The sequence below is a fragment of the Myripristis murdjan genome, chromosome 24 (assembly GCF_902150065.1).
Source record: "Myripristis murdjan chromosome 24, fMyrMur1.1, whole genome shotgun sequence".
NCBI lineage: Eukaryota > Metazoa > Chordata > Actinopteri > Holocentriformes > Holocentridae > Myripristis > Myripristis murdjan.
This window is the reverse complement of record NC_044003.1, coordinates 16,082,487-16,109,907: the sequence shown is the minus strand read 5'-3', so window position 1 is coordinate 16,109,907 and position 27,421 is coordinate 16,082,487. Positions and strand designations below refer to the sequence as shown.

General features: G+C 42.7%; 1 protein-coding gene across 1 annotated transcript in view; it reads right to left on the bottom strand.

The window, feature by feature from the left end:
- Positions 1-125: 125 nt before the first annotated feature.
- Positions 126-27,421, bottom strand: part of susd6 (sushi domain containing 6) — a 32,325-nt gene continuing 5,029 nt past the window's right edge. Inside the window, 7 exon segments of the mRNA XM_030047271.1 lie at positions 126-2,559; positions 3,398-3,852; positions 5,729-5,753; positions 5,756-5,866; positions 6,836-7,030; positions 7,776-7,970; positions 25,492-25,683. Of these exon segments, the coding sequence (XP_029903131.1) occupies positions 2,534-2,559; positions 3,398-3,852; positions 5,729-5,753; positions 5,756-5,866; positions 6,836-7,030; positions 7,776-7,970; positions 25,492-25,642 (1,158 nt within the window). The 5' untranslated portion in view covers positions 25,643-25,683 and the 3' untranslated portion in view covers positions 126-2,533.

The window sequence follows — 27,421 nt, the reverse complement described above, 5'->3', positions numbered from 1 at the left end:
TTAAAGTATGGCAGGCCCAAGCCTTTGTTTTAAAATATGAATCTTATTTCAGTATGATCAATATTTACTTAAGTGATATCTTGGACACAGTCAGACACGGCTTAAATAAATGACACATCATCTTCCACACTTCAAAAGAAAGCTTTAATTAGAAAGTTATATACACACTGTAAAATTAAATTAAACTTTATACAAATATTAAATTACTGTCTTCACACCCACTGCCATGTACAGAGGAAAAACCAAAGCTGAAAACAATGAAACTCAGAATCAAGGTGTACTTTTTTCCTATTATTGTCAGGGAAGCAACACCGTACAACAGTGCTTCTGGACGCAAAGTTCATTTCATAATTTTTTTTTCTTTGAATCCCATAACATTTAAATGCCTTGTAGCAAAGAAGAAGCAAAGGAATTGTGAAATATTATTAGGTGCTTATAGGTTCTTCACTATCACAGTAGCCAGAAAAGCATGGGGGACAGAGAGAGAGAAAAAAAAGGACATTCTTTTTAGTCATGTCCAAAACCCAAAATCAACTCATTGATAAATACACAAGACAATTTTATGCATAGAATAGAAAAGAATACAGTAAGGCCATTGGGAAAACAGAAGACGTTGCAATATTGTAAAGCAACAAATACGGAGGCTTAAGATTATACACAAAAAAAAGGAAATGTACAAGTCTAAGGCAACATTCTGTTTGCATTAATGTAGCCGTGAACGACAGCCAGCCACAAATGAGAAATAAAGAGAACACAATGACGGGTTGTTTTCTTTCTCCAAACACTTGGGTTTGAAAAATAATTCTCAGTGCCCATTGGAGTCATGCTGTTTCCAGGGTGACCAGCTCAACCATTTCAAGTGGTAATGCAAATGGAGGGTGATTGACAATGAACAACATAATTTTATATTAATATATCTGCACTTGGCATTGGAAAGGGGAAACGGGGACATAAAGATGATAGCTTTTCTTTTACTGCAACCAGTTGCAGTAGTGTCAGTAATGCACAGGAGTGGAGCCTTAACTTCAGTAAGAACGCAGATGTGACCCAGTTCCAAAAAGGAGACTTCCTTTTTCTAGCCACTCAGCAAATATGGCAAATATTCTAGTTTGAGAATAAATGAATACACACATTGTGTACTCGTCTCTTTCCCTATAGCAATGCTGATTTGTTGGGGTGACTAATGAACACCAAGAGGAAGATTTTCCAATAGGGCAAGACTAGGGTTATTGTTAAGCCAGCCTCTGATCTGAACAGAGGCAAACTGGGAAAACACATTTATTTCCATATCATGGGCCTACACTCTCCTTCTGGACACACAAAAAACAAAAAGGACACACACGCACATACACAGACACACACACCCTTGCAAACCCAGATTCAGCACCTCAAAGCAGAACAAACTGAGCCACACACCAAACAATAAATAAAACGGGTGAAAAAAATAAAACACAAAACAATCCCCAAAGTTCAGTCATGCGCCAAATCACCAGTTTGAAAGACAAGCCCCCTTCCCAGCTTTCAGACAGGACATCACATTTTGTCTCCCTCCCCTTATCAGGCAGATACAGGCAAGATGCGCTGCAGTTGCACAGGCAATAATGTGCCTTGGAACTGAAACACCAATCAATCCCGGCCATGCTGACAGGGTGGGAGCAGCTTACAGATATCGGGTGTGGTTGGCAACAGAAAAACAAGAAGCGCATCTGTTTTTTATTATTATTATTTTTTCAAACTGAGATACAGTGCTGTGTAAAAGATTGCACCCCCGCTTTTTACTCTTGTCAGGAGGTTCTCGGTCCCACTATCCATAAACTGGACACCAACAGGATACACAGGTAGCTAGACACAGAGTGAGAGAGGAGACTTCATGCTTCATTCAGAGCGGGCCACCATGCCTGCGACAGTGGTAACTAGAAACAACATGCAGCATTCACAAAGAGGGCCAGCCGTCTCTCACTACTTTTCAAGTACAGCAGGGAGATGCCTCTGTACGCCGCAGCAGGAGGAGTGAACATCACAGGTTATTTTGTATCTGCAGTAATTCCAGAGACGACGTCTTATAGCCTTGTCCCATGAAGCCTTTGTGAGTGCTGTCAATAGAGAAGTACACCTGGGAGGAGGCGAGTGTATGTACTAATGCATAGCCTACAGTACACAACCCTAACTCAGTATGTATGCATTGCTCATATACAGAGGATCTACAGGATTCATGTTGAGTTAAAACCACTTTATGCTTGTCTGGCTTGTCTTGAGTAAGATCCAGCAGCTGGGCCGAAGCAGGTCAAGGGCCTGTTGGTGCTCCATCATTGCTTAAGGGTGCAGAGAAGGGGTGCAAATTGAGTTTTGGTTGCTGCTTTGCTGTGCATGGGTAGCAGTGGCAGAGGAGGTTGCTTGGGAAATGGGCAAAGTTGTAGTCTTTTCTGTGCTGGCTGCTGAGGGGCTTGGGGAAGGAGGTTGACAGCCACAGTCAGTCCTGGTCAGCAGTGAGAGAGGGAGACAGGGGCTCTGCTGCTGATGCTGCTGGCAGGCTTCATGCTTCCTTCAACAGGGGAATATCTGCAGGGGAACAGAGCTCATCAGATATGTTGGAACAGGACAGGCAAGTCTAGTCATTCAGATTGGTGTCACTGAGTTACCTCAATAATAACCACCAGATTGTCAAAAAACAGACTTTTTGAATATCTATCTTGACATGAACCCATTTCAGGCTGTACACAATATGTTACAATCCCATAAACACTTGGATAGATTTACTTAAATGACAGTGTAAGCGACACAGGTCAATGGATTGTTTGTGTGAATGCAGAGTCTGAAATTACCACCTGCCAAGTGCCAAATGACAGTAAAATTTGTCTTTGCCGGATAAATCAATAAAGTTCCCCTGCCACACTGGCCCATAACATTTTGAGATGATGGCGTTTGAATGCCTCTGTTATTTACAGTTTTGCTCTTTGCCTGTTTTAAAACTCTGCCTCTGCTGACCACCATACAATCTCTCTGAACGTGAGCCAATAACATCAAAGCAAAACAATAATAATGCATCAAACAGGTTCCTGTGTGGCTGCTCTACACAACTCAGAAAGCCTTAACTTCTGCAAACTGTTCCTCCTGTTTCTCCTGATGGTTGATGGATATTATTTTAATGTGGCAAATATTAATTACAAACTTGACCCACTATATTGGGTGTCACTAAGCACAGATAGTCTGACATACTGTATATCTGTTTAAATTGTATATTAATTAAGTTGGCAGGTAAAACGTATTTTTGGCAGGTCAGTTCTTGTGTGTTACTAGCCACTTGCAGATGAATAAAAAGTGAATTTCAGACACTGTGAAAAAGCATATCCATGGAGTAACCCAGAACTCTGCTTGAGCTTCAACAATTGCCTCTTACCATCGGAAAATTCGTCTGTGGAGGTTACAGAGAGTAGACTGTGCTGGTCGCTACTCTCAGAGTCTCTACGGAGGGGCAGGGGGGCTGCGCACGCACCCCCGTGGTGCTCTCTATCCCATGATGATGATGAGGAGGAGGAAGAGGAGGGAGCCTGATGAACCAGCGCTGTCTCTGCATGACGCTGAGAGAAGGATGAGGAGGTGGATGGGAGGCAGAAGTCTAAGTCTCTGTGGTGGTGGGTTCTGCTTGGGCCCTGGCCTCCAGTGGCCCCTTGGGGGAGGCCCTCAGAGAGCACGATCGGGACCCGAGACTCTGGAGGGGGAGGAGGAGGAGAAGGGCCCGAGGCACTGCAGGGTCCACTGCTGCCATACACAGCTTCCTCATATGAAGGCAGAGCCACCTGGACCCCCTCCACCATGATGGAGCTGGGCTGGCCTGAGATTCCCTGCTCCCTCCTGGCGGGTGAGGGCAGAAGCACAGAGACAGAAAACCAGGCTGAGTATTAAAGGCATGCCGCAGTCATGTGTGTTGCATGCCACAACACAGTCTCTCAGTGGAAGTAATAAGGGTCGATAGTGCAATCCCCTAACAACAGGCTGTGCTAAGCCCTCAGGCCCACTACACAATCAACAAGAGTGCCAATGAGCATTAGATCAAATCGCTCCAGCCGTTTTATCACAGAGCCACAGCAGGGACTATTGTTGACTGTGATCAGTTTAACTACTTCATACTTTTACTTTCAGTTCTTGGGTATTAGAGCCATACCTACTTGTAAAACCAGTTGCCAGGTATACGTCCAATTGTACTAACCTGTACAAACACATTTCAAACAAAAGCTGTCTTTCTTAACCAACTTATTTGAGTAAAGTAAATGTTTCAGCTGATACCTTTGGAATGCTAGGTGTACAGAAGGATAGACAGACGAGCAAAGTCTACCAAAAGGCGAAAACATCTAATCAGTGCAACAAACATTTAACAGGTAGCATTTTAACATCAATTCTGACCTGTTCTGGCCTCTCGTCATGGGTTACCAATCAGTTTTAGAATTGATTTTACTTACAACATTCAGAGAACTTCAAGGGTTGGCTCCTAATTATATTGCTGAACTGTCGGTCCCACATGAGCCAAAATGCAACCTCAGATCCTCAGACAGGTTTCTGCTAACTGGCCCTAAATCCCGGCTCATCCTAAAGGTGACTGGGTTTTTGCTGCGAGGGCACCTCTGGAACTCCCTGCCTGAGCATTTGAGACTTGCAGTTTCAGTAGTATCTTTTAAACCATTTTAAATCTAAATTAAATTTTAAATCACTTATAAAACTTACTTTCATTAAAAAAAAGCCTTTCTTTAATGCCAGCCCTTTCTTTACTTCTCCAGTTTAGTGTCTCATCTCACTTTTACCTTATTATTCTGCTTTATGTTTATGTATGTATTTATTTATTTCAATCTACTTCTAATTATCTGGTTTTATTCATCTTACTGTTTTTACTTCACTTGTGATGTCTGGTTCCCTTTGTTACCATTGTATTTATGTTTAGTTTTAGTCCTGAAATGTTTTAAATGTAATATGAAGCACCTTGTGACTTTATTCTGACAGGCACTTTGTATATAAAAATGATGATGATGATGATGATGACTATTATTATTATTGTTATTATTGTTTCCAATCCATACCACATTAATTTTGAGGCATTAGCACAATAACTGTAAACAAACAAGACCATCATAGTGAGGACTGGCAGCCTCTACCAGTCATTTTCTGTTGTGTGGGTTGCAGTGTGCAGAAACTCTGTTACTTTATACTTTAGAATGCAAAACAGGAAGTGGGTCCTGTTCTTTCAGTCAAGTCTCACACAACTGCAGATGGAAAACTCAGTCCTAGTATGTTTATCCTCTTCAGTAAAGACAGAGAGGAACATATGCACATGGAGAAATACCGGGCAGGTGCATCGAGGAAAGTAGAAACATTCTCTTTGCAATAGGAAGCAAATAATTTGGGTAATATGGTCTTTACTTGAGAACTAAAGCCAATAACAGCACCACTGGCATACCAGTCTCATCCTGATACTCCATCTAATAACAACATATTTCAGTATCTGTATAAGGTAATTATACCAAAATATCAGTGAATACATTATACATGACAGTGACATTTGATGTTTAAAATGCTACACATAGCGCATTTAATCAGGTCGAAAAAGGTTAATCTGCCGCTGGAATTCAGGGTCCACTTTACAATTGGGGGGTTAGGTTACAGTCACTGTAAAAGTTAGGCCTGGTATTTAGTGGTTATGGTTGAGGTAAAACATGGTCACCTTGTGTCTGAGTCTCACCTGCTGTGATGGAAGGACTTGAGTTGGGCTGCAGCAGTACAAACAGCACCACTAACAGCAAGATGAGGGCCACAGAACTGGCTGTGGATGCCACAATAGACAGAGTTGGCATTCCCAGTGGAGAGTTTGGCTCCTTGTCTGAGGGACCCAGTGACAGAGAGAGAGGAAAGTAAAACAAGGAAAGAAGAGAGAGAGAAATAGGCAGAAGTCAAAAGGGTTACAGAACAGTACAGGAAAATGCACATCACCAAACTTGAGTATGGGGCTGACATTGGTGTCAAGAGTGGCTCTATAGCCAAATACTCTATCTAATTACAGTGTGTTTCAGTAATGCCAACACATGAGCTGAAAAGGTGAGTAAATGTCCTGAAGTTCCCCTGAAACTGATACTAGCTGAAACGCAGCAATAATTTAATCCCTGAGACACTGTTACTGTCTCTTTTAGAAACATCAAAGGCTGTCCAAGTGCATTTGATTATTTTTAGACAGAAGCAGTGATGTTACGATAGTTGGATTCATGGCTGTGGGTTGGAGTTATACGGTGTTGTTACTATATTTAACACCATCACCATTTTCTCCCGAGTTAGATAGCAAGTGCTGTCTTGAGGATTTACCTGTGGAATTGTAAATAAAGTCTGGCACTTTCATCTCTCTACATCTGAGTGTTGGAGGATGAGTAACTCTTACTGAATACACTGCAGTGTTAGCAATTGGGTGACTTGTTCTAGGATATGCAAAGCATTCACAATAAGGAAAACACTCTGTATTGCTTTTGAATCTTTTTGCTTTTGAAATGTGGATGAGGCACATTTACAAGCCAGTGTCTGAGTCAAACAGAAACATCTCCACGGAGCAATTGCAGCATCCGCAAGCTGCTATCTTTTGGCACTTTCTACACCATTTTGAAAGGCAACGAAGGTCAGTGGCACACTTCAACAATTCTCTGCTTCCATTCTATAATACTCCCATGGGCTTGCACCTAAGATTTAAAAGAGGACACATAGTAGGTACACATATCTGTTTCTTGTATGCAGAAAATACTAACCTGAGACCTTGCATGGACACAAACAAAACACACATTCAAAACTAAGGTGAGGTGACACACACCTTGGCTGAGTCGGCAGCTGATCTGCATGGGAGCGTCCCACTCTCCATTCTGACAGGTGAGGAACTTGTAGTCTCCCTTCAGAGCGTAGCCCTCGTCACAGAAGTACTCGATAACGGTCTTCTGGGTGAGGCGGTGGCAGGGGGACGGGTGACAGCGGTAGCCCCCATTCTCTGGCTCCGTGGGAGGTAAACACACTGAGGAGAAGCAGAGAGGCAGCAGAACTTTGTAACAGACTTGGATGCTGTATTATGCACAAAATATATGGTTGCCAGAAATTTCTGTGTGCTCAGTGTTGATTTCTGTAGTTTCAATGTTCAGATTTTGGGTGAAATATCTTTCTGTTCCCTGCTGGCGCTTAGGGACTGAGAGTACAGATTTGCCCTGTTTGTATGTGTGACTGTGTATTCGTTGTTCCAACAGCATGTGTATTACTTGTAATACACATGCTTGTAATACACACTTGCTCAAACAAGTGTGTGTAACTACTGGCATAAAAGATAGAGCATGCTATTGCATCAGTGCAATTTGAGACTGTATTTATCTTTAGCTGGACAAAATGACCATTTAAGAAATATCAGAGACCAGTGTTTCCACTGAATTTATTTAGTAGTGGTGTGCCACCACAGTATTACAACCACTGCAAGAGACAGTCCAGTGCTTTACACAAGTAATGATAATATTATGATTAAAAACATGTTTGCACTAGAACCTCAACTTGAATCATAACTTAAGTCCAAATAGCAACAGATATGGTAGAATTATCACTCACTGATTTGTGTGCAGAACCACTGTTGCAAAATTAAAGAGGAAACACTGCAGAGACCAATACATGCTTCAAATAAAAAAAAAAAAAAATAAATCTGAAATAAACTAAGTAACAAGGTTTTCAGAGGGAAACAGTGTTAGCTTGTGTGTTGTTTACATGAGGCCTTTCCTCACCATTGCTACGGGTGCAGTGTGGGGGCTGATGGGACCATGCTCCGGAGCTGGTGCAAATGATGGTGGTGGGCCCCTCTGCAATGTAGCCAGTCTCACAGCTGTAAGAGAGCAGGGTGCCCGGAGGGAAAGAGCCCCTGTTAGCCTCGGTTTGGTTCACCAGGTCTCCATGAAGAATGCTGGCCGGCCGTGGACAGCCTGGACACAGAGAAGCAAGCACAAAGAATAAGAGTTAGTGTGTGTGTGTGTGTGTGTGTGTGTGTGTGTGTGTGTGTGTGTGAGAGAGCTGGGGTGTTCACGGGCATCAATTGGGTGCTCTTAAAGCTGGACCCTGGCTCATGTAAACATTATAGGATGGCAGCCAATTTGAGGTCCTGACCCACAAGATTCCAAAACATATGGTAATATAAGGCAAGCCTCTTTCCAATCCATTTTCAAATTCTAGGATTATATTAACACAGCTGGTGGAATATTGTGCCTAGACAAGCATTATGCTGACATAAAGCTGCCACTAGTCTCTACGTAGGCAGCTGCCACCGGGCCAAAACAACTTTTTCCACAGGAAACTCTGTCAAGTTGACAGGTGAGCAGCTAATTAAGGCTCCAAGGTATTGTTACTTGAAAGTAGGGCTGCATTTACAGAAGATGACAGGGAAAGGCACTGTGTCATGGTGACAAGCTAGGTAGAGATAGCCGTGCTGTGTGGCACAGACAACACCTTGAGTGCCATTGTGGATTAAGATGTCACAATGCAGCTTCATCTAGATCATATTTTTCTTGATTATTTCTGTCAGTAAACTGTCTTCACCCAATGCCAGCACCGGCTCTCTCTGTCTGATCGTGAGACATGATCTTTAGCTGGCTCATTTATTGGTTATAATGACAGACTTGAGCTCTAAGCCAGCAATAAAGACAGGATGAGGCAGGAGACCCAAAGTTAATTGCGCTTTGATCCACTTTCCCAGGCTCTATCTATGACGTGCAATGTCATACCAAGTCTGTGTGTGTGTATTTGTTTCATCGCAGTATGAGAGAGCAAATTACCTCTCTGAATTTGTGCCAGGAAACTCCCACAGCGCATAACACTCACTGTGCACACGCACATGCACACACACATAGATACACACATGCGCTTGCATGGGCACACACACCTTGGAGCTACAATCTGCAGAAAGCAGAAGAGCCTATATCCAGCAGGTCTGACATAATATTGCACCACCTGTGCAAACAGAGAGATGACACAGCAGGAGGCTGGATTTAATTTAAGTATTACTGATCTTAAGACTGACCCAATGCAAGTGGAAATCTAGGGTATAAAAACACACCTATTGTATTGGCACTGATCTGGCTCATCTGCTAAGGTTATGTTACTATTTGGGCAAGACATCAGTGGAAAATTATTGTGTGGAAAGAACTCAATCTATATTTGAAATCTATATTTGAGATAGTTTGAATTCTATTTGGCTTTTTTCCACAAAAACCTCCTGTTCAATTACTTGTCGATCAAGTTATCTATCAGAAAGTGTCATTTGCTCTCTTAGACACAATTAGACAATGTTCCACTGTTCTTTTTCTGAAATGATGTCTAAAAATCAAAATTGGGGGACATATTCGCAAGCATATTTATAATATACTTTTACTTTTATTTTTGATAACCTTTAAATTACATAACACTGATAATCATATTTTACCTGGTTAAGATAAGTTGAGTATTATTATCTGATCCTCCTGAGTAATTTATTTTATCTGTGGTCTACTACAGTGTCCTTTTGCTTGTTAAAGATTTACAGACAGACAGACATTGCATGTATTCACTATTTGCTGCCACTATGTGTGTGTTTAGAGAGGCAAAGACAGACTATTTCCACTGCACCTCCTCTAAAACATCCTCTAATCTCTGGGGGGGGGAAATGTGGCTCTAAGCTGGCAGCACAAGATTAAATGCAAACACTCAAACGTGAGCCCGCCTACACACACACAAGCACACAGTCAAACACAAAGTCAACACCCTCTAACAAAGACACTCCCAGCACTACTGGTGCAATACCAAAAAGGGTGTGATGGTGTTTGGCTGGGGACAGATGTAAAGTATGTGTACTGGCTAAGTGGAAAAAGACCAACAGCCAAAAAACATGATAAGAGGAAAGGCCTTTAAATCTTCAACAGACAAACAAACGCTCTTTCTCTCCCCCGCTATTACATACACACAAAGTTCACCACCCACATACACACACACACACTTATTGGTCTTTTGTGAATGACATCTGACACCATGACCTGAGCAGTCGCCCTCTAAGATGCTTTAGGGCGCCTGAGGGCCCCCTGAGGAGGACATGGTGCTAATGGAGGAGGTGAAGGTGATGAATTGATGACCCCAGGCTGGGAGGCAGCGAGGGAACAAACAGGCCTGGGGGAGCAGGTCAGGACAATAGCCTGTAGCTGGCAGCTATTTTAATGATCTTTTGTGGTGCCCTGCAAGGCTGTTACTAGAACTATAGATGACAGATGAGTGTTAATGGAATTCATAATCTTTTGCTATTGAGGTGCATTCTCCTTGAGCTGATGGACTCCCATGGAGATGTATGTATGGCAAACAAACCTCATGAATATAACAAACACACAAACACACACACACACACACACACACACACACACACGTATGTCTTGAGGAGTTGTTGAAGGTATGTTGCAATGTATGTTCTTGGTTTAAAGCTATACTGTGGATGTAGTAGTAATAATAAGGTTGTGATAAAAGAGTAAAACACACACCTTGCACACTACATCTCCCGGGAACAGCACAACTTCAAATTCATGACAGCTAAAAGGGGCAACAAAGAGGAAAAAAAACAACACTGATAGTACAATGTCAGTAAAGTAGTAGTAAACCCTCCAGCAGCACAGGATTTTTATTTAAACCTGCGCTCCTATGGGATTATACTTCTGTGTCAAAAGTAGTCACAGGCTAGACAGACGGTAACTCAGATCGAGAACATGAGGCAAATATATTCAGCATCTACAGCGGAGTTCAGCTAAAAATCTGCCTTTACAAATTCTGCAAGTCACTGAAGAAGGTGAAAGAGGGTCGAGAGATAAAGAAAAAGTCAAACATAGGCAGGGAGGCGAGAATGTAGACAGGATAGACATCCACACCTTCACTGAGGTGTTAAAAAAAATGGGGGCTTTCTCTCGTGATCCGATTTGTCCTAGTAACACCTATCCAAGAGGGTCAAAACCCTGTTAAAATTTTACACTAAAATAAGGAGACTTGAGGGACATGGTAGGGAAGGGTTGACAGAAAAGAAAATCCAAAAACAAAAAGAGATTACCAGAACAGAGCGGAGTGGGTTTTGGGGAGGGAGTGGAAAAGAGGTAGACGGGAACTGAGAGATGGAAAGAGAGTGAAAGAGAGGAAAAAACACTGTGGGGAAATGCCGTCGTCGGAGACAGAGAAACAGTGAGAGAGAGAGATACGTCAGCTTCACCGAGCACCATGGCCCCGAGCGATGAGAAGCTGGAGAGAGACGTGCCGTGGCAGGTTGGCTAATAGTTCTGTGTGTGAGGGAGAGGCTCTGTACGATAACAATGGAAGGAGGAGGCAGCAGCCAGCTACAGTACATACCACACTTGGGGCTTGGCCAGCCAAAATGGAGAAACACTGTATTAGGCAAGAATGAAGGCTGCTTTCGAGTCCAGATATGGAGTAGTGGCTCAGATATGTAGCCTACCTTTGCTGTTGTCTTCTCAACTTCCCTACCGTCTCAATAAAGAGAAAACACAGAGAGGTTAAGACTGAACACTCCGTTGAAAAAATAAAACTGATAAGTAAATGCTGATAAAAGTCCAAAGCAATGCCAGAGTCGATCTGGAATGGAATGGATCTGAGTCTGTATGAGAATGCCTAAGCTTTGTTCGGGAAGGGAATGAGTCACAGTTAAACACAAGCTGTTCTCCCACTATTATAATGTTAAGGGTTTAATAAAAAGAATGGGTGTCTGATAAATGTCAAAAAACAGCAATGACTAAAAAAAAATGGAGGCGTAAGAAAGGGCCTTGTGAAAGCCAATGAAAAGACTTGGCATCACAGTAGGCATTTTAAGACAAAAGGAAGTCTGTACCCTGAGTAAATAAAAGGCATAATGAATCAACAATTTTAAGGAATTCATGAGTTGTGGTGCATTTGAGATGATTCAAAGGTAGGATGAAATGCCCACTAAACATATATAAATAGAGTGCGTCAATTTTGGCATGCAGCATTCTGAATTAAGGAAACCGGGCACACAAGGACATGAAACCACTTCTTGTTTTCTGGTCACACAACAGTAATCTGATCAAAGAGCTTAATTGCTAAAAGGTTGGAATATTCCCTCATCGTAGGAAGACAGAGCACCCAGGAGGCTGATTGCTAATCCCGACATCCGCCGCCTTAGGGCTGTGCGGGAGGAGACTTAGACCATGGGGGGCGTTAAAATCCCCTGCCTTGTGCTGAAGTGCCTGCTTGGCTGTGAATATCTCCCCTTTCCCATCTGTTACCAGTGGCACTCGCCTGCTTTGAGATGGAGGGATGGTGGGAAGGGATGAAGGGGTGGGGGTAAGGGTCTTAGCTCTCTGCCCAGGCAAATTACAATTCTAATTATGCTCTATTACAAGCTGGGGGCACTCTACAATAGATCACATTATTGTACTGATGACTTCTGTAGCCAGCTGTTTGGTCGTGCTGTAGGACAATAGCCAGAGAGGGAGGCGGTGTCAGCCTCTGTGTGGGTGTGTGTGCGTAGGGAAGCCAGGGTATTTGTATGTGTATGTATATGCAGAGGGATGCTATGCACTGGGGGCTTGGGTGTGTGTATAGGGATGGATTAAGCTAAAGACCAAGAGGATGATGATGCTCTCTCTGGCCTGGTAAATATGTTTTTGTTCCTTTGTTGGTCTCGGACTAAATCCTCGGTTGTTGTTGTTGTCGTCGTTTAGGGACACCGGGACAGGGAGGGGGTTGGTTTTTGTTTTTGCCACGTTCCCCTGCCTCTCCTGCTAATCCAGAGGATTTTTTTGTCAAGCTGTCATTATTAGAGTGCAGTACAGTGCGGTAGAGCCCATGGCGTGGTACTTTTGGAGAGGATAAGAGGACTCCCTGCTCACTGCTGCCGTTAGTGGATAGCGGTTAGCTGAAACGCTGGAAAGAGATGAAAGATGGAGAGCGTGTGCATTGGTGTGTGTGTTGAATCATTTACTGAATTCATGGATGCTACAACATGCAAATCTTAAAATACCAATGTCACAAAAGCTGCAAAAATGGTAAATTAATTTGAACAATGCAATCTGTGAGTGAAGTCATGAAGATGAGATGACTGTAAGAAATAATTCTCTTATGCACAGAAATACAAAATGAGGACTGGCAATGAGTCCCACTGGCGGACATTGTAGACCTAGTTAAAGTAATTCAAACACCATCCAAAAGTAATATTGAGAAGAAACTAGAACTAGATGCCAGAAACTAGCTTCGGCTACAAGTATATGTACATTGTATTGGAAACTGCTCCGGCAGCCATCAATATCTTTTGTTCTTGTCCCATTTCAAATGAAAAATAAAATACAATAAATAAATAGTACAAGGCAGGTTATATTGACACCACACAACATGAAATTTTGAGTATGTAAAGGCAAGAACGATCTCGCTCAGTTGCTTGCACTTGTTCTCTTCATTCTTGAGCACATATGCAAACATCAGAGATGAGTTTTCGGTGACTGACACTTCACAGTGTATAAAGTGACGCGACTCAATACACTGAGCAGTGTGTGTGACACCCCAGCGTAACACTGGATGTTTGATGTCTGGGAGAGCGATACTAGCAGTGTCATGTTCTGCTGTTTGTGACTGCAAAGTCATAATGCGGTAAGACTGACAGCCACAGACACTCACAACAACAGGGTCCACTCATCTCTGCTCTCATATCTCTAATGAAATACTGTAGCTGGGTCCTGACTGTAATGGAAAAGCAGACTAGAGAAGAGAAGGAGAAAACAAAATACACACTAAAAGGAAAATCAGATGGCCAAAGTAAAGGGAGGATTGTAAGAAAGTGAAATGCAAATTACAGGTAGAGGAAGGCTACTGTAGAGGGAAGAGAAAGCAGAACACAGCTGAGAATCATGCTGATCTGAAGCATGAAGCTCTTTTTTCCAAGAAATGCTGCTGTTCCATGTGCTGGGGGAAGGTGGAGGGACCTGAGTCGGGGGAGAGAGGAGGAAGAAGAAAAGAAGAGAGGGGAGGAGTGCAACGGAGGTGACGGCACGTTTATAGAAAAGCACATGCCTGAGCACACAAGATACAGGCGGGCCACAGTGCGCTCATATGTGGGTGTAGGTTGCATGTGTCCCAAGGCGCCTCTGTGAACAGCAGGTTCATGTCGCTCATACTGACACCCTATCTGTGTTGTGTGTGTGTGTGTGTGTGTGTATTTGTGAGCATTAGGGTAGTGCATTAAGCAATAATTTCATCACTGCACACAAACTCTACAAAAGCCCGACCAGTGTGCCTAGTGTATGCTGGTGCCAACACCAATAGTGTCATTTGTACAGTCAACAGGAAGCTGGCCAGTATAACATAAGTCAACCAGCTGTGGGTTTCCACGCACTTGAGCACTTCCAGAGAACTGCGCTATCCGCTCTGCACAGCCCTTCCTGCAGCTGCAAAACACACACATAATACACACACCCTGGGTGAAGGAAGTCTCCAAACAGACAGAAACATCCTCACTCTCACCACTCACTCCTCCCCCTGTTCCAGTGTATTTAACAAGAAGCCACGTGTGCTGCTATTGCACCCCATTGTCCCTGCTCACTGAGGGAGGGGGTGCACTGACAGATTTAAACAGCGGGGCCTTCCAAAAGCACAAGAGGCAACTTTGCATTTGAAGGGTTAAATATGCATAAAGGCCAAAGAGGGTGAGGGCCAGCAGGGTGTTGCTATTGTGTGACACGGAGACCCCCGCCACTTCCATCCGCCTAATTCAGACACACACACACACACACACACACACACACACACACACACTGCCCTCTAGGAGCAGATGGGTGAATATTGGCTAAAGGTGAACAGTGAGCACCCCCTTCACTGTTTTCCCCCTCTCTTTTCTCTTTTTTTCCCCGTCTCCCGAGGACAGCTGGGAGGCAGACATTCCTTCTTCTCAGCTTTCAGAGGAAAACAAAGAGAGTGTGTGGGACCCCTCCTACACACACGTGCATGTGCTCAGACACACACACACAACACAAACCCCCAACACTGTCAATGCAACTGTGGACTGATCATATTCCAGCAGCCTGAGCCTGCCAGCCAGCAGAGGGTTTAATGCTGTGCTTGGGAACATTTGCTCTCTCGCTAAAGGTGAAAGTCAGCAAGCTAATCCCAACCTGCTACCAGGGGTGTCACACTGAATGTTGATAGTACTACAGTCAACAGCGAACGCTGTGGTTAAGAAATATTATGGACAGCTTTTTAAAAACACTAGTAAGACAGTAGCTTAGTCCTCGCTGGTGGTCCTTTCGGGTCAAGTTATTTTGACAGCCAAACACAGGATGCTTGTACATTAGAACGTATCACCTACAGACAAGTGCTCCAGCTACAGGACAAGTAGCAAAAATAGAGCAGTAGTGTTGCAGAGAGTGGGAGGACTGATAACAAAACAATGATTGTTTTTTTCTGGGTCATTTCAGTTAACAATAGGATACTTGATGGTGGTAATGTACACCTGCCAAAAACAAACAATGAGGCAAGAAAAATGCAATAAAACAGGAAAAACAAATAAAAATGGTATGCCAACCCTGAAGTATGCCCCCTATAACTATACAACTTCCAACAATGTGGTGATTGTTATGGCTAAGTCCGTCTCCACCACGATGGAGTCTGAATGGACTTTGACAGAGCAACTGCTTTGGCACCATACCAAGTGGGTGAACAAATGGCAGCCAGCATCAGTGTGTGTATAACCCTTTCAACATACAGAGTCGGTTCTGTTTGGTGGCTGTTTCACCACTGTGTCTCCAGTGTGTTCATGCTAACACACTAACATATTGTGTGGATGAGCAACTGCAGCTATCTTTCATCTCAAACTACATCGTAACCCACTAAACACTGAGACTGCTACTGATCACCGTATTGCATAAGGCTGAAGTTATCAAAGAGCATGTTTGACAAAAACTCAGCTCACTCTTTTAAGAAAAGTCTACTTGCACTGTTGTAAGAAGGAACTGATCCATAATCGTGCACTCGTGCAAACAGAGCTTAACTGGTATCATGCAGACAGCCCCTACTGATAATATGCAATGACTTTCAACATAGCAATAACTGTATCTGTGGATTTTGTTACAAAATCGGAACTCAATCTTGCTGGGATTACTACATCAATAGCACTGAAAGAAAAGCTCAGACCGCAAGCAGCCTTCATCCTTTCATCTGCCTTTGCCTGGGATAATGCAACAAACAAAAAATGGAGGTGGCAAGAATACAAGAATTTTGTGTCTCAAAAATAAAAACAAAAACAAAAACAAAAATTTGTACTCTGTGTAAAAGTTACATTTTAGAAGAGAGCATAGTTACATGTGATGTTTCCCATGTAACTCTACAAGAACAAGAAGACAACAAGAAGCCAGATTACCATTCTCTTCTCTGCTGACTGACCATTCAGTGCAAATAGCTCCTAAAACTTGTCAATTTGCAATGAATCAGTGTCTGATTTCTTATGGAATGTCCCCTTAGGTACATTGCAATGCATGTGATTTAATACTTCAGCAAACCTTACTTCCGTATGATTGCTTACTGTGAAAGAAATTGTGCACTCATGCCTGACAGTCACATATTTGCTTATTTTTAATCACTGAAATCATGTAACCACTTCTATTCCATATTCATGTTTTTATGCATGTTTCCGCAAGTCTTAAACTAACCGTGTCTGTTGCTATGCAGATAACAGAAGAACATTTCCACTCTAGTTTCTCTCTAGCTGTGGCGAAATGGCTGAGTCATCTTTAAGAAACATGAGTAAGGACCTGAGCCGCATGCGTGAGACTGCATGAGAGATAGTGTCGAAGAGTTCTTATCCAATTAAATGTGACACTTTACATTTTATGACCTAATAAGGAAATAATAATCCAGCAACAGCTTTAACCATTAAGAGTGTAACTAAACCAAAATAATATGTAATCAGATGGTAAAAGATAGTGGGACTTTTGAAGTGCTTTGAGTGAGCCGAGACTGAGCAACTGACGTTTTTGGTGTACTGCTTTTCCATATTGCAATATTATTAGGTCAGACTACTTTGATTGTTCTCTTCTCTTCCTTTAAAGAATTTCTAGAGCACCAACTTAAAACAATAAATTAAAAAAAAAAAACAAAGAGGAGCAAGTACGCACAAAGCTAACCAATAACATTTACGGGAGAAAATGTTCATGCCACCCTTGCTTATTGGTAGTCATTTAGGGTTCATCATATCTCGAGTTACAAACAAGTCTCAAGTCATTTTCAAATATCCCAAGTAAGTCATAAGTAACATTGACAGAGAACTCTCTGTTACAAACAGATGACATCACACACTTGTCATACATCCTGACCCATCACCAATGGGACTCCAGTCTTGCCTCAGTCCTCAGTCTAGCTGTTTACAGATAATGTAATCTGGACACTGCATACAGTGGAGCAATGCCGCTATCACATAAACATCTCAACACTCCATCTAATGGACTGGTTGCAGTACAAGGGAGGGAAGAATGCAAAAAAAGGGAAATAATGAGAAGTGGGACAGGAAATATTAATGTTAATAGGCCATCATTGTGGCTAAGTGAAGGCTAATGCTTGCACTGCACAGTCACAGCATTGTAAATTAAACTCTAGATCAAGCAGTCTCCATGCCAGTGCCCATTCATACTGCTGAAGTGTCCTTGAGCTAAGATATTGAATCCTGCTTCCTCCAAGGTAAGGACTTGCACAATATATGGCATTAATTCTTTTCCCATACATGCTGTCTCTTTGTAGGGTATCTGCATGTTTCAATGAGTGAAATTTAAGACTTTTTAAGACATATTAATACCATCTTAGAATGCAATTAATACCAATTCACCAGCCATACACAAAAGTGATCCTGGTATGGTTTTAAATACGCAAGCTTATTGTCAAAAGAGCTCAAGTGTGATACAAAGAATATTCATTTGCAACACCATGAGTTGGTTTAAGATGCAGTTTGAAAATATAAAAACGCATCATTAGTAGATTGGCAAATCAGATGTATTTTTGGCTTTTCATGGAGTCCAACACCATTGTTGCCACTATCCTGAGCTGGTAGGTTTCCCCCCCCAATGTACATCTTGCTTGAGGCAGATTTTCAGATACAGACTTCATCTACTGGTACCTTGGGTTTCAAGACAGGAATAATCAATTTACAATTCCCCATCTGAGTACAAACAAGCTAAAGCTACCAAGCTAACTTGCTGTAAATTACTCTTTTGAAGAGAGAGGGGTAACTGATGTCAGAGCTGAGGTAAATACTGCACATGCAGTTAATTGTCACACTAGTGTGCGACCAGCATGTGACCACACAGCTTGTGTAATGTGTTGTGCCATGCCTCATGACGCACTACCATAAAGATAGCTCCCAGTAATTCAGCAAAACATAAATGAAAATAGCTTTTACAATTCAACTACAAAAACATGACATATTTGTTATTATTTCTCCTTGCGACAGTCCCACAAAATATTTAAGACCAATGCAAATAGAATTTAAGACTTTTAATACATTTTAAGGCCTTATATCCAGATTTCCGAATTTAGACTTTTTATTATCCTGCAAGTACCTTTTCTCTTCAGCACCTACTGAAGAAAACATGCTGCAAAAATCATCTTGGACAGTGATGATGATGGAGTCAGTGAGAGAGAAACAGCTGTACAGTTGCTGCTATATTTCTTCTGATAGGGAGAAGCACAAGTGAGGCAGGACAGCACATGCACAGCCCAGCCCTCTCCCTCATCTCAATGTCAGCAGGTCTGTTAGGTCAAGTGGTTTACATTATATCCCGTCTAAGACTGGCTGTGTTTTTCAGTGTGTGCTCTTCGGATAACTTCATTTTGAGACAGCAGACACCACTATTGACTCACAGCCTCTGATGAAACTAAACTAAGTCAAAGGCAGGATAAGGGCTCTGTGTGGATGCATACAGTATGTGTGTGGGATGGTACCTTATGTGTAAGCTGATGAGCTTGTTTGAACAGGATGCTGCCGCTGACTAACGGTGTGACAAAAAAAAAAAAGAAAAAGAAAAGAAAACCCACACTGTTTCAGTGGGTCTGAAAACATACATCAAAGGATGAGAGAGAGGAGAGAGAGAGAGAGAGAGAGAGAGAGAGAGAGGAGAGATGTAGAGACGAGAGAGAGAGAGAGAGAGAGAGAGAGAGGACTAGGCATGCAGAAATAAAAAAACAAGATAGGAAAGAAAGAAAGAAAGAAAGAAAGAAAGAAAGAAAGAGACAGAAGACAGAAGAGACTGGGGGATATATTTAGGAGCTCATTAGTCAGAGATGTCCTCTACTCAGGAGGCTGGTCCCTCAGATGAGGCCCTTTGGAAATCATTATGACTGCCTGCTGCTTCAGACAACCACACATTTCACTGGAAAACAATTTACAAACTACCTCTCCTCACCCCACCCTTTCCTCTGCTCAAAAAAATCCTGCAGCGTATGGACAGAAGCCCATAAACAAGGCTTATCACTGGGCAAACTAACATGATATTTATACCACTCAACACAAAGTCCATTGTGTTGTGATGGGAATCGACAAGGAAGCTAAGATCTACCAGGAAGCGCCACCACTCCCTGCTCTGACATTCATTAACCCAAATATACAGCACCTGTCACTGCACACTGCTAAACATTACAAGGAAGCGGTCACCACAACACACACATCTGCACCTGCAAAAACAGATATCAGTGGTGGAATCAGACTGATAGCAACCCCCAACTGAAATAAATGAGGTTAAAAAAAAAAGAAAAAGAAAAGCACATCCTTCTGATGATCTTTCAACTGGCAAAGATTAATAGTTGTGGGTGGGGTGGTAGCTCTATGTTGCTAACAATCATTGCCGCCATTTGGGATCTACAATGACCTACAATAAGTAATGGAACTGTCTGGCCAAAGTCAATGAAATGGTCTTGCATCGTCCCATCTGCACTGCAGTGTCTGTTTCCATGGAATGGTTCTTTGTCTGGCAAGGCGTTTAAAGTTTCCCTTCAGGGCTTGATTGGGTGGGAGAGCCGTTAAATGGCATAGGGTGAGAGCAGAGAGCTGCGGCTGAAGTGATAAACACACAGGTAATGGAAGAGAGACTGATGGTCTCTGTGACCAGACTGCTGCTAATGGTCTCTGGTCTCACCTGGCTAATGGCTGGCAGTTTGGTAGTGAGAAAGAGAGCGAGAGAGAGACAAGGAAAAATTATAAAAAAAAAAAGGAGCTGTGCTGCACGAGCGTGCGCACACCACACACACACACACACACACACACACACACACACACACACACACACACACCACACACACACAACACACACACCACACACACACACACACACAACACACACACACACACACACACACACACACACACACACACACACACACGCAGGCCCAGGACACAGTGAGTTAGCAATCTTAATTGCAGACTGGTAATCAAGTGGAGCTGCAGCTTGCTGTGGTTTGGCCTGTGGCATCCAACACCCTCCTAAAAGCCCCCTTTGTTCTCACGTTTCAGAAAGGAGCCAGCAGCCAGCATATTGCTTTAGTCTTTCTGCCTGCCTGCAAACTGCCTTGCTAACTGGTCTTCAGGGGACCATTTTGAACAGTTAATTGTACAGAACCCATTGTCCCCCCCCAGGCTTGTATTGTTTGCAAACCAAGCCTATCAGGCAAACTCTTGATGAAGGCTGGTAACCAAGAGTGTGCAGGCGGAATCACGCAATACTGTGGCTTTTTTCGTACGCCTGCCTCTTTGCTTTGCTACAGAAAGCAACAACTTTCAAAGACTGCAGATGTTTGAAGATGCCAGAAGTAGGGCATGGCTCATTTTGACATTTTCCTCTGTGGTCAGAGCAATGACGCTGTGGTAGGCACTACAGTCTACTGTGTTATTAAAGGGAAAAACAGAGTTGTGGTGCCTTTTTCATTTTCAACTCCACTTTCGACAAAGCGTCTGCACATCCTCTTGTTAGTCATACACATCGAGACAAGTACTGGCAAAACATGGGAAAGGTCTGTGCAAAAGCCATCTGAGTGCTGTTCGCCAGGCTGAGCAAAAGGCATTCCAGTAAAGCCAAGAATGGACGATAATCAATTGCCAAAACAACAATTAATCTCAGGAGGAAATCAGGAAGGCAAGTCTCTGCTCCTTCCCCTCCTCTCACTGTACTCTCTTTGTACAAAGTGACTTCACTTTTTCTTCCAGCCTGAGGTGAGCCATTTCCCTTTCTCACACAAATACATACATAAACGTCACCATCACACAGAGAACACAGCAGGCCTGTTTGTAGGAGACCTCTGGCCTTCACTGGCATTTTCCTGTATAGTTTTTCTTCAACTTCAGACAACTGTGTGCTTCAAAGGGGACAGTTTATCCTATTTGACTGCACCCTGACGTCCCAGCAACTTTACCAGTGGATATTGTTACAGTAAAAAACGTGGCATGTGATCATATCCTCAATAGACCCTGTGGTTCCCAACATCACTCTCATTTCTGACTCACAGTCTAGGCCCACTTCCTCTGAACAAAACACAAGACAATGGCTCCACTCAAGCCGCATTGGGAAAGACTGGAACTCTTACCTCTGTCATTTATGCCATCACTGTGAGGAAGTTTTGAACTGAGCTTAATGTAGGCCTAGCTAACAAAAAGATGCCTTTGCATGGTGTCATCAGTTGCCAATCAGGAAGCCAGAAAACACGCAGCATTTTCACTGTGAACCCATCTTAAATGCAGAAGACATTTAGCTTGTAGCTTGTCGCAGAAAAAAACATGATGGGGACTATGTTGACTGTGATTCTTCCAGTGCTTTTGTCATGTGTCACAAAAGTTGGATTTAATATGGCTTTTTGGCTAGTTCCCAAAACTGTTCCTCTGACCTTTCCACAAACGAAAATGAAGCCGCCAATGGGGAAGCACAGAGAATAAAAGTTCAGGCAAAAAATGTCCACGATCCACTCTCTCTGTCTCATTTCCTGTAACTCAAGGACAGAAATCCCCCAAATAATATTCTCCATAAAAGACCAAAAGTGACATTTCAACCTCTGAAGATCAAAAATGCAGCAAGGTCGTTTGATGGGGCTGTGTGCTGTAAACTGGTCTCCTGTGTTTAGGGCTTTTGTCCTAGTATGCAAATAGTGTACATTATTTCTTAGTATCCATTTCTATTCATACCACACTCTGGTATTTGTATGGGTCTGGAATATGCCTGTCAGCAGTGATGTAATTTCATATTCATGAAAATTTTCAGAGCAATCTCCATGCCGAGTATACGTCAAGGGATTACCTAAGTGAATTATGTATGGGGGAACATGAGGAGTGGTGAGAGAGAGAGGGAGAGAGAGAGAGAGAGAGAGAGAGAGAGAGAGAGAGAGAGAGAGAGAGAGAGAGAGAGAGAGAGAGAGAGAGAAAATATCAAAATGAGGGCTGGGGATAGGGGATGGGACAAACCAATACTGCTCCACGAAGATGACAGGAAAAAAATGTGAGTTGGATCAAGCCGATCCAATATCCGTATCAGGTGCAGATAGTGACGCAGTTCACTCATCAGATATTGGACTGATGAAACCACTCCATGTACTGATCTAGATTCCATAGTGTGATGTTTTCATGAATTATAAATACATAATAATGCAAATCAAAATCTATAGCCAAAAAGTGTTGGTACATAATTAGTAATTAAACTATTCTATAATATTTTATAGAATAGAACTAATCTATAAATATTATTTGTCTCCCAGATTTCCACTGGTTGAAGTACAGGTAGAGCTTGCGCTGGACTATTACTGTTGCTCCACACTTGAAGTGAGTGACTGATAATGTGTGTCCTGACAGGATCTGACAACATCATAATTACAAAAATGGGAACCAGGTATCGTGCATAAGGAGTTTACTTATTGTGCACCCTTTTGCCATTTTTAACATCACAAAAACGATCTATGGTGAGTGAAATGAATTACTTGAATTTAAAATATTTGCAATTTCCACCCGTGCCTCTATTTTGTTCAGGCTCTTGTAACTTGCGATGGAAATATCAAAGAGGCAGGTGGTCAAGATACGTCTCCACAGCCATCTGGTGCATTTGACGTTTGGTGCATTTTAAACTAACAGCAGTGCTTTACATGCCTGGTGCACCCACAACACAATGCTAAAATAGAGGCAAAGTAAGTACATTTTTAGCTTAAAGTGGCACTGCTTGCTTCACCTGCTGACACTTGCTGCAAGTTTAGATACCGTCATTGAAACTACTGTCTGCTCTTTATTTTTTCAGGCAGTCTGTCCATTTGCTAAATCACATTGCATTCAGGTAGGAACAGTCTGCAACTGACTGAGTTAGTAAAGGGCCATTTACATGGGTGACAAAATCACCTGGCCTTAATTCATTTTCAACAAGAGGCAAGAGGAGGAGCAATGCGAATGGACAGTGTGGGACAAGGGCTCGTCCTTGTAAAAAAAGTTTCAAAATCGGCTCATCAGAGACTTATTTTCATACATTTGTTATAGATTTCATAATGTGCATATTCTTCCCCATTCATGCATGCCCACAAAAGTTATGTGGGAATTCATAGATTTTCCAACATATCCTTCTCCTTGATATGTTCTGGTACTGTAATTGTGGGCTACATTACTTTTTAATGCAACCCACCTGTATTATTCTGGTTTTCCCCCTTTCACTTCTCTATCTAACATAATATATTTTAAAGGGCATATTTGTTACTTTTATTGTAAGGGAACTATGGCTCTGACCCTTCCATTTCTTTACAGTAGCTGCTTGTAATATAGGCCATTTAAGTCTATTATACAGTTGCTCCCATTGTAAGTTATTTTTTTTATTCATTTAATGTCAGAGCTTCTACTGCTGCTCTTCCTCTCTCAATATTAAATCACTATCTTTTCATAATTTCATTCTTACATTTCTACTTAAAATGTTCTAGTGTTGACTCATTTTTGACATTTTCCTAATTATGTTTGCTGCTGCAATGGTCCCATGGGAACGTTAGCACTTCATCTTATCATAAAATTAGCTTGAGGGTCATCTGAAAACATAGCTACTGATACTGCCCTTCAGTCTGTGTGTGTGTGTGTGTGTGTGTGTGTGTGTAAGGCAGGAATGGAAGGACAAGTAAGCCATACACTGTTGGACATATATGAGGCGTAACATCCACACATCAATACAGTGTATGGAGTAAACACAGAGATGAACTGGCCAGGCATTTGAAAACATTTTCTTTGGTAGGCTGTGTGTGTGTGTGTGTGTGTGTGTGTGTGTGTGTGTGTGTGTGTGTGTGTGTGTGTGTGCGTTTGTGTTATGGACACAGAAAACGTGATCGTGATATCAACCCCTCTGGCCTCTACATGAATCATGTAAGTTACATAAGACCAAGAGACAGGATACACTCGGGATCAGCTGCGCTCCCCCTCCATCTCTTTCTATTCCCTCTGTTCATGTTTTGCCACACACTCTCATTCACACACTTGTTTAACATTACTTGGTATTTTTAACATATTTGATGCTGTAAAAATCAATTAAAGCTGTAAAAACATCCTTGGGCCTGGAACATCACCACACACACAGATTCACTCAGTGTCACATACATATATACACACTCACAGTCCGCCTGCTCTCTGTACAAGGACATCTGGCAGCTTTCACAAGCTGGCTGTGTGTGTGTGTGTGTGTGTGTGTGTGTGTGTGTGTGTGAGGGGAGAATTTGTGTGTGGGTAGAGCGTGTGTGTGTGGGTAGAGTGTGTGTGTTTGTGTGTGCATGTGCATGTGCAGGGGGGAGGGGACTGGAACGGTGGAGTGAAAGGAAAGCTGGCACAAGCAAGCGGGTTCAGAGAGTACACACCATCAGTGTTGTATGCTTTTTGAAAGAAACAAAAGGACACGAGCCCTGAGGCCTATAGTGCTTGATAAACACCTTTTACCTGTGGGGGCTTAAAACCTCACGTGTGAACTAAAATTCTCCTTGCCGGACGATACCACATTCTATTTAAAACCTTCCTACTCCAAGGTAACCTGAGATCTACGGCTGACAGATAAAGCCTGATTTGAGGGTTGGCGTGCAGTAATAACCGAAGCTGGCTAGATGTGCTAAAAGCTCTCAGAGGACACTAAATGTCATGGATGATTAAAACCTTATGACAGTAACGTGACCACAGACACCATCGTCTCTAGTGTAGGAAAACCGTTGTTACTGATTAGGGCAGTGAATGGGCTCACGGGGTGTGTGGGATTAAACTCTGTGCTGAGCTCAGAAGCACAGCAACCTGACCGGCCCAAGGGTAAAGGAAGCCAATTTAATCTAACCGACCTGCAAGACGAGGGCAAAATAACCTCAATCAATTCACAGGAGACAGGCAAAGATGGAGGGTTAGTCAATGTGTGTAGTGAGACAGAGAGAAAGGGAGAGAGAGAGAGAGTGTGTGTGTGTGTGTGTGTGTCTTACCTGATGCGTGACCATGAGGGAGCAGGGTGAGGAGGAGGAGGAACACAGAGGCAGCCAGGCTGTGGGCTAGAGAGGAGGAGGATGATGAAGACGAGGAAGAAGACGTGGAGGGCAGGGCTCTCATCTGAAACGCTACCATTCCATCGCACATCTTTTCCTCCAACGACCGGCGAGAGTCCTATATGGCTTAACCTGTCCGGGCCACATAGAGGAGGGGACAGAGAGGGTGGGAGGGAGGATGCGGATTACTATCAACGATCAGCAAGGATTACGTAACCAAAGGCAACAGAGAGAGAGACAGAGGAGGGAATACAGCGCAAGAGATTTGAAGGGTCTAAGAGAGCGAGAGCGTGACAGAGAGAAGGCCAGCACTGCGTGTCATGATGTAGCAGTTGGATTAATGTAATAGTGAGTCAATGACTGACTCTATTCATGCAAAGGTTCAGCAGACAGGGCACTGCTATTGCCACCACCCTAAACAACCCTGTCAGACAGACAGTAAACAATTCCCAACTCTATTGTTCCCTTTTTTTTTTTTTATCTCTCTCTCTCTCCTGCTCGGTATATCTCTCTCTCTCTCTCACAAAACACATATTAGCAGTGGCAGTAGCAGCTGGAGTATTCCTCTGATCTTTCCTTACTCTCCACTCTGACTCTGTCACAACATCTGACTGAAAAAATACAGCCATTATTTTCTTCTGTGAATGATGTAAACAGTGTACCCAAACAGGGTACCCGCTGCTGATGAAGCCGCGGTAAGAGAGTTCAGGAAGTAAGAGAGTATGGATGAGAAACACAAATTATAAAACAAATACTGATTAGCAGCTTTTTTGCAGAATCCTGAAGTGCGACAGTGCCCAAGCAAGCAGCTTCCTTATTGTAGCTTTAATCATTTACAAGCATCTTTCACATAAAAATAGTGTTTCAAAGTTTGACACTGTAGGATTGGGTGATACGGACAAAATCAAATGTCACAATATCTTTGATCCAATCCCTTGATATTGATACCATGACAGCTTTCATATGATATTGAGACACAAGACATTTTTCATAAACAGTAATTAGTAATGTGGATATGATGACCATGCAAGTAGAGGCAAATAAGAGAACAGCTAGAATAGTTCAGAAAATTCAATCACTTTACTATAACGCACATTTAAATTCGGGGAAGGACAACACTTATACCATATCTCGATAATTACGATGTCTAATCTCATATTATGATATTGATAAATTCTTGTCATGTCACCGGGCCCTATTTGGCACATTCATGGCTCCCTGTTGCAAGGGGACTTTTGCCCAGTTAGACTCAAATCCCACCAAAATAAACCATTCGTAACAATCAGAGCCATCGTACCATCCCACATAACTTGAGCTGCTGTTTTATCCCGTGCATTTTTTGGTGCCGTTACATGAATTTAAGCTTGTTGTACTGTTGTAAGAGGCTCTGGATTAATAGAGTGCCTGCAAAGCATCTAAAATGTGAATGTAAAATCAAATGCTGGGCTCCCAGAGCAGCTGGATGATAGTTGTGAACAGTGGAGCTAAGAAGATTGGTTATTATAAGACACCTTTGGAAAATGCTAGCTAAATTAAAAACATTGTCCGGCTTAACCCACCCCAAACTCCCTCCTCTAACAACCATACCAACTTCCTACAGGCAATTGTTGGTTGATTGGGGGAGAAATAATGAGACTACACCATCATTACACAAATGAGATCCAGGTGCAGTGGTTGTGTAGCAACAGAGATTGGGATGAATTAGTCAGTAGCAGTAGCTGGGCTTGGTGGGAGAATGGCTGGCAGGCAGGCAGGCAGCATATCCTCAGGAGAGGGCAGAGTGCTTGTTACAGTTACACAAGGCTGCTGAGCTAATGGCTACAGTAATGGCATGGCTACACTTAAAGAGCTGCGAATTTGATTGCAGAGC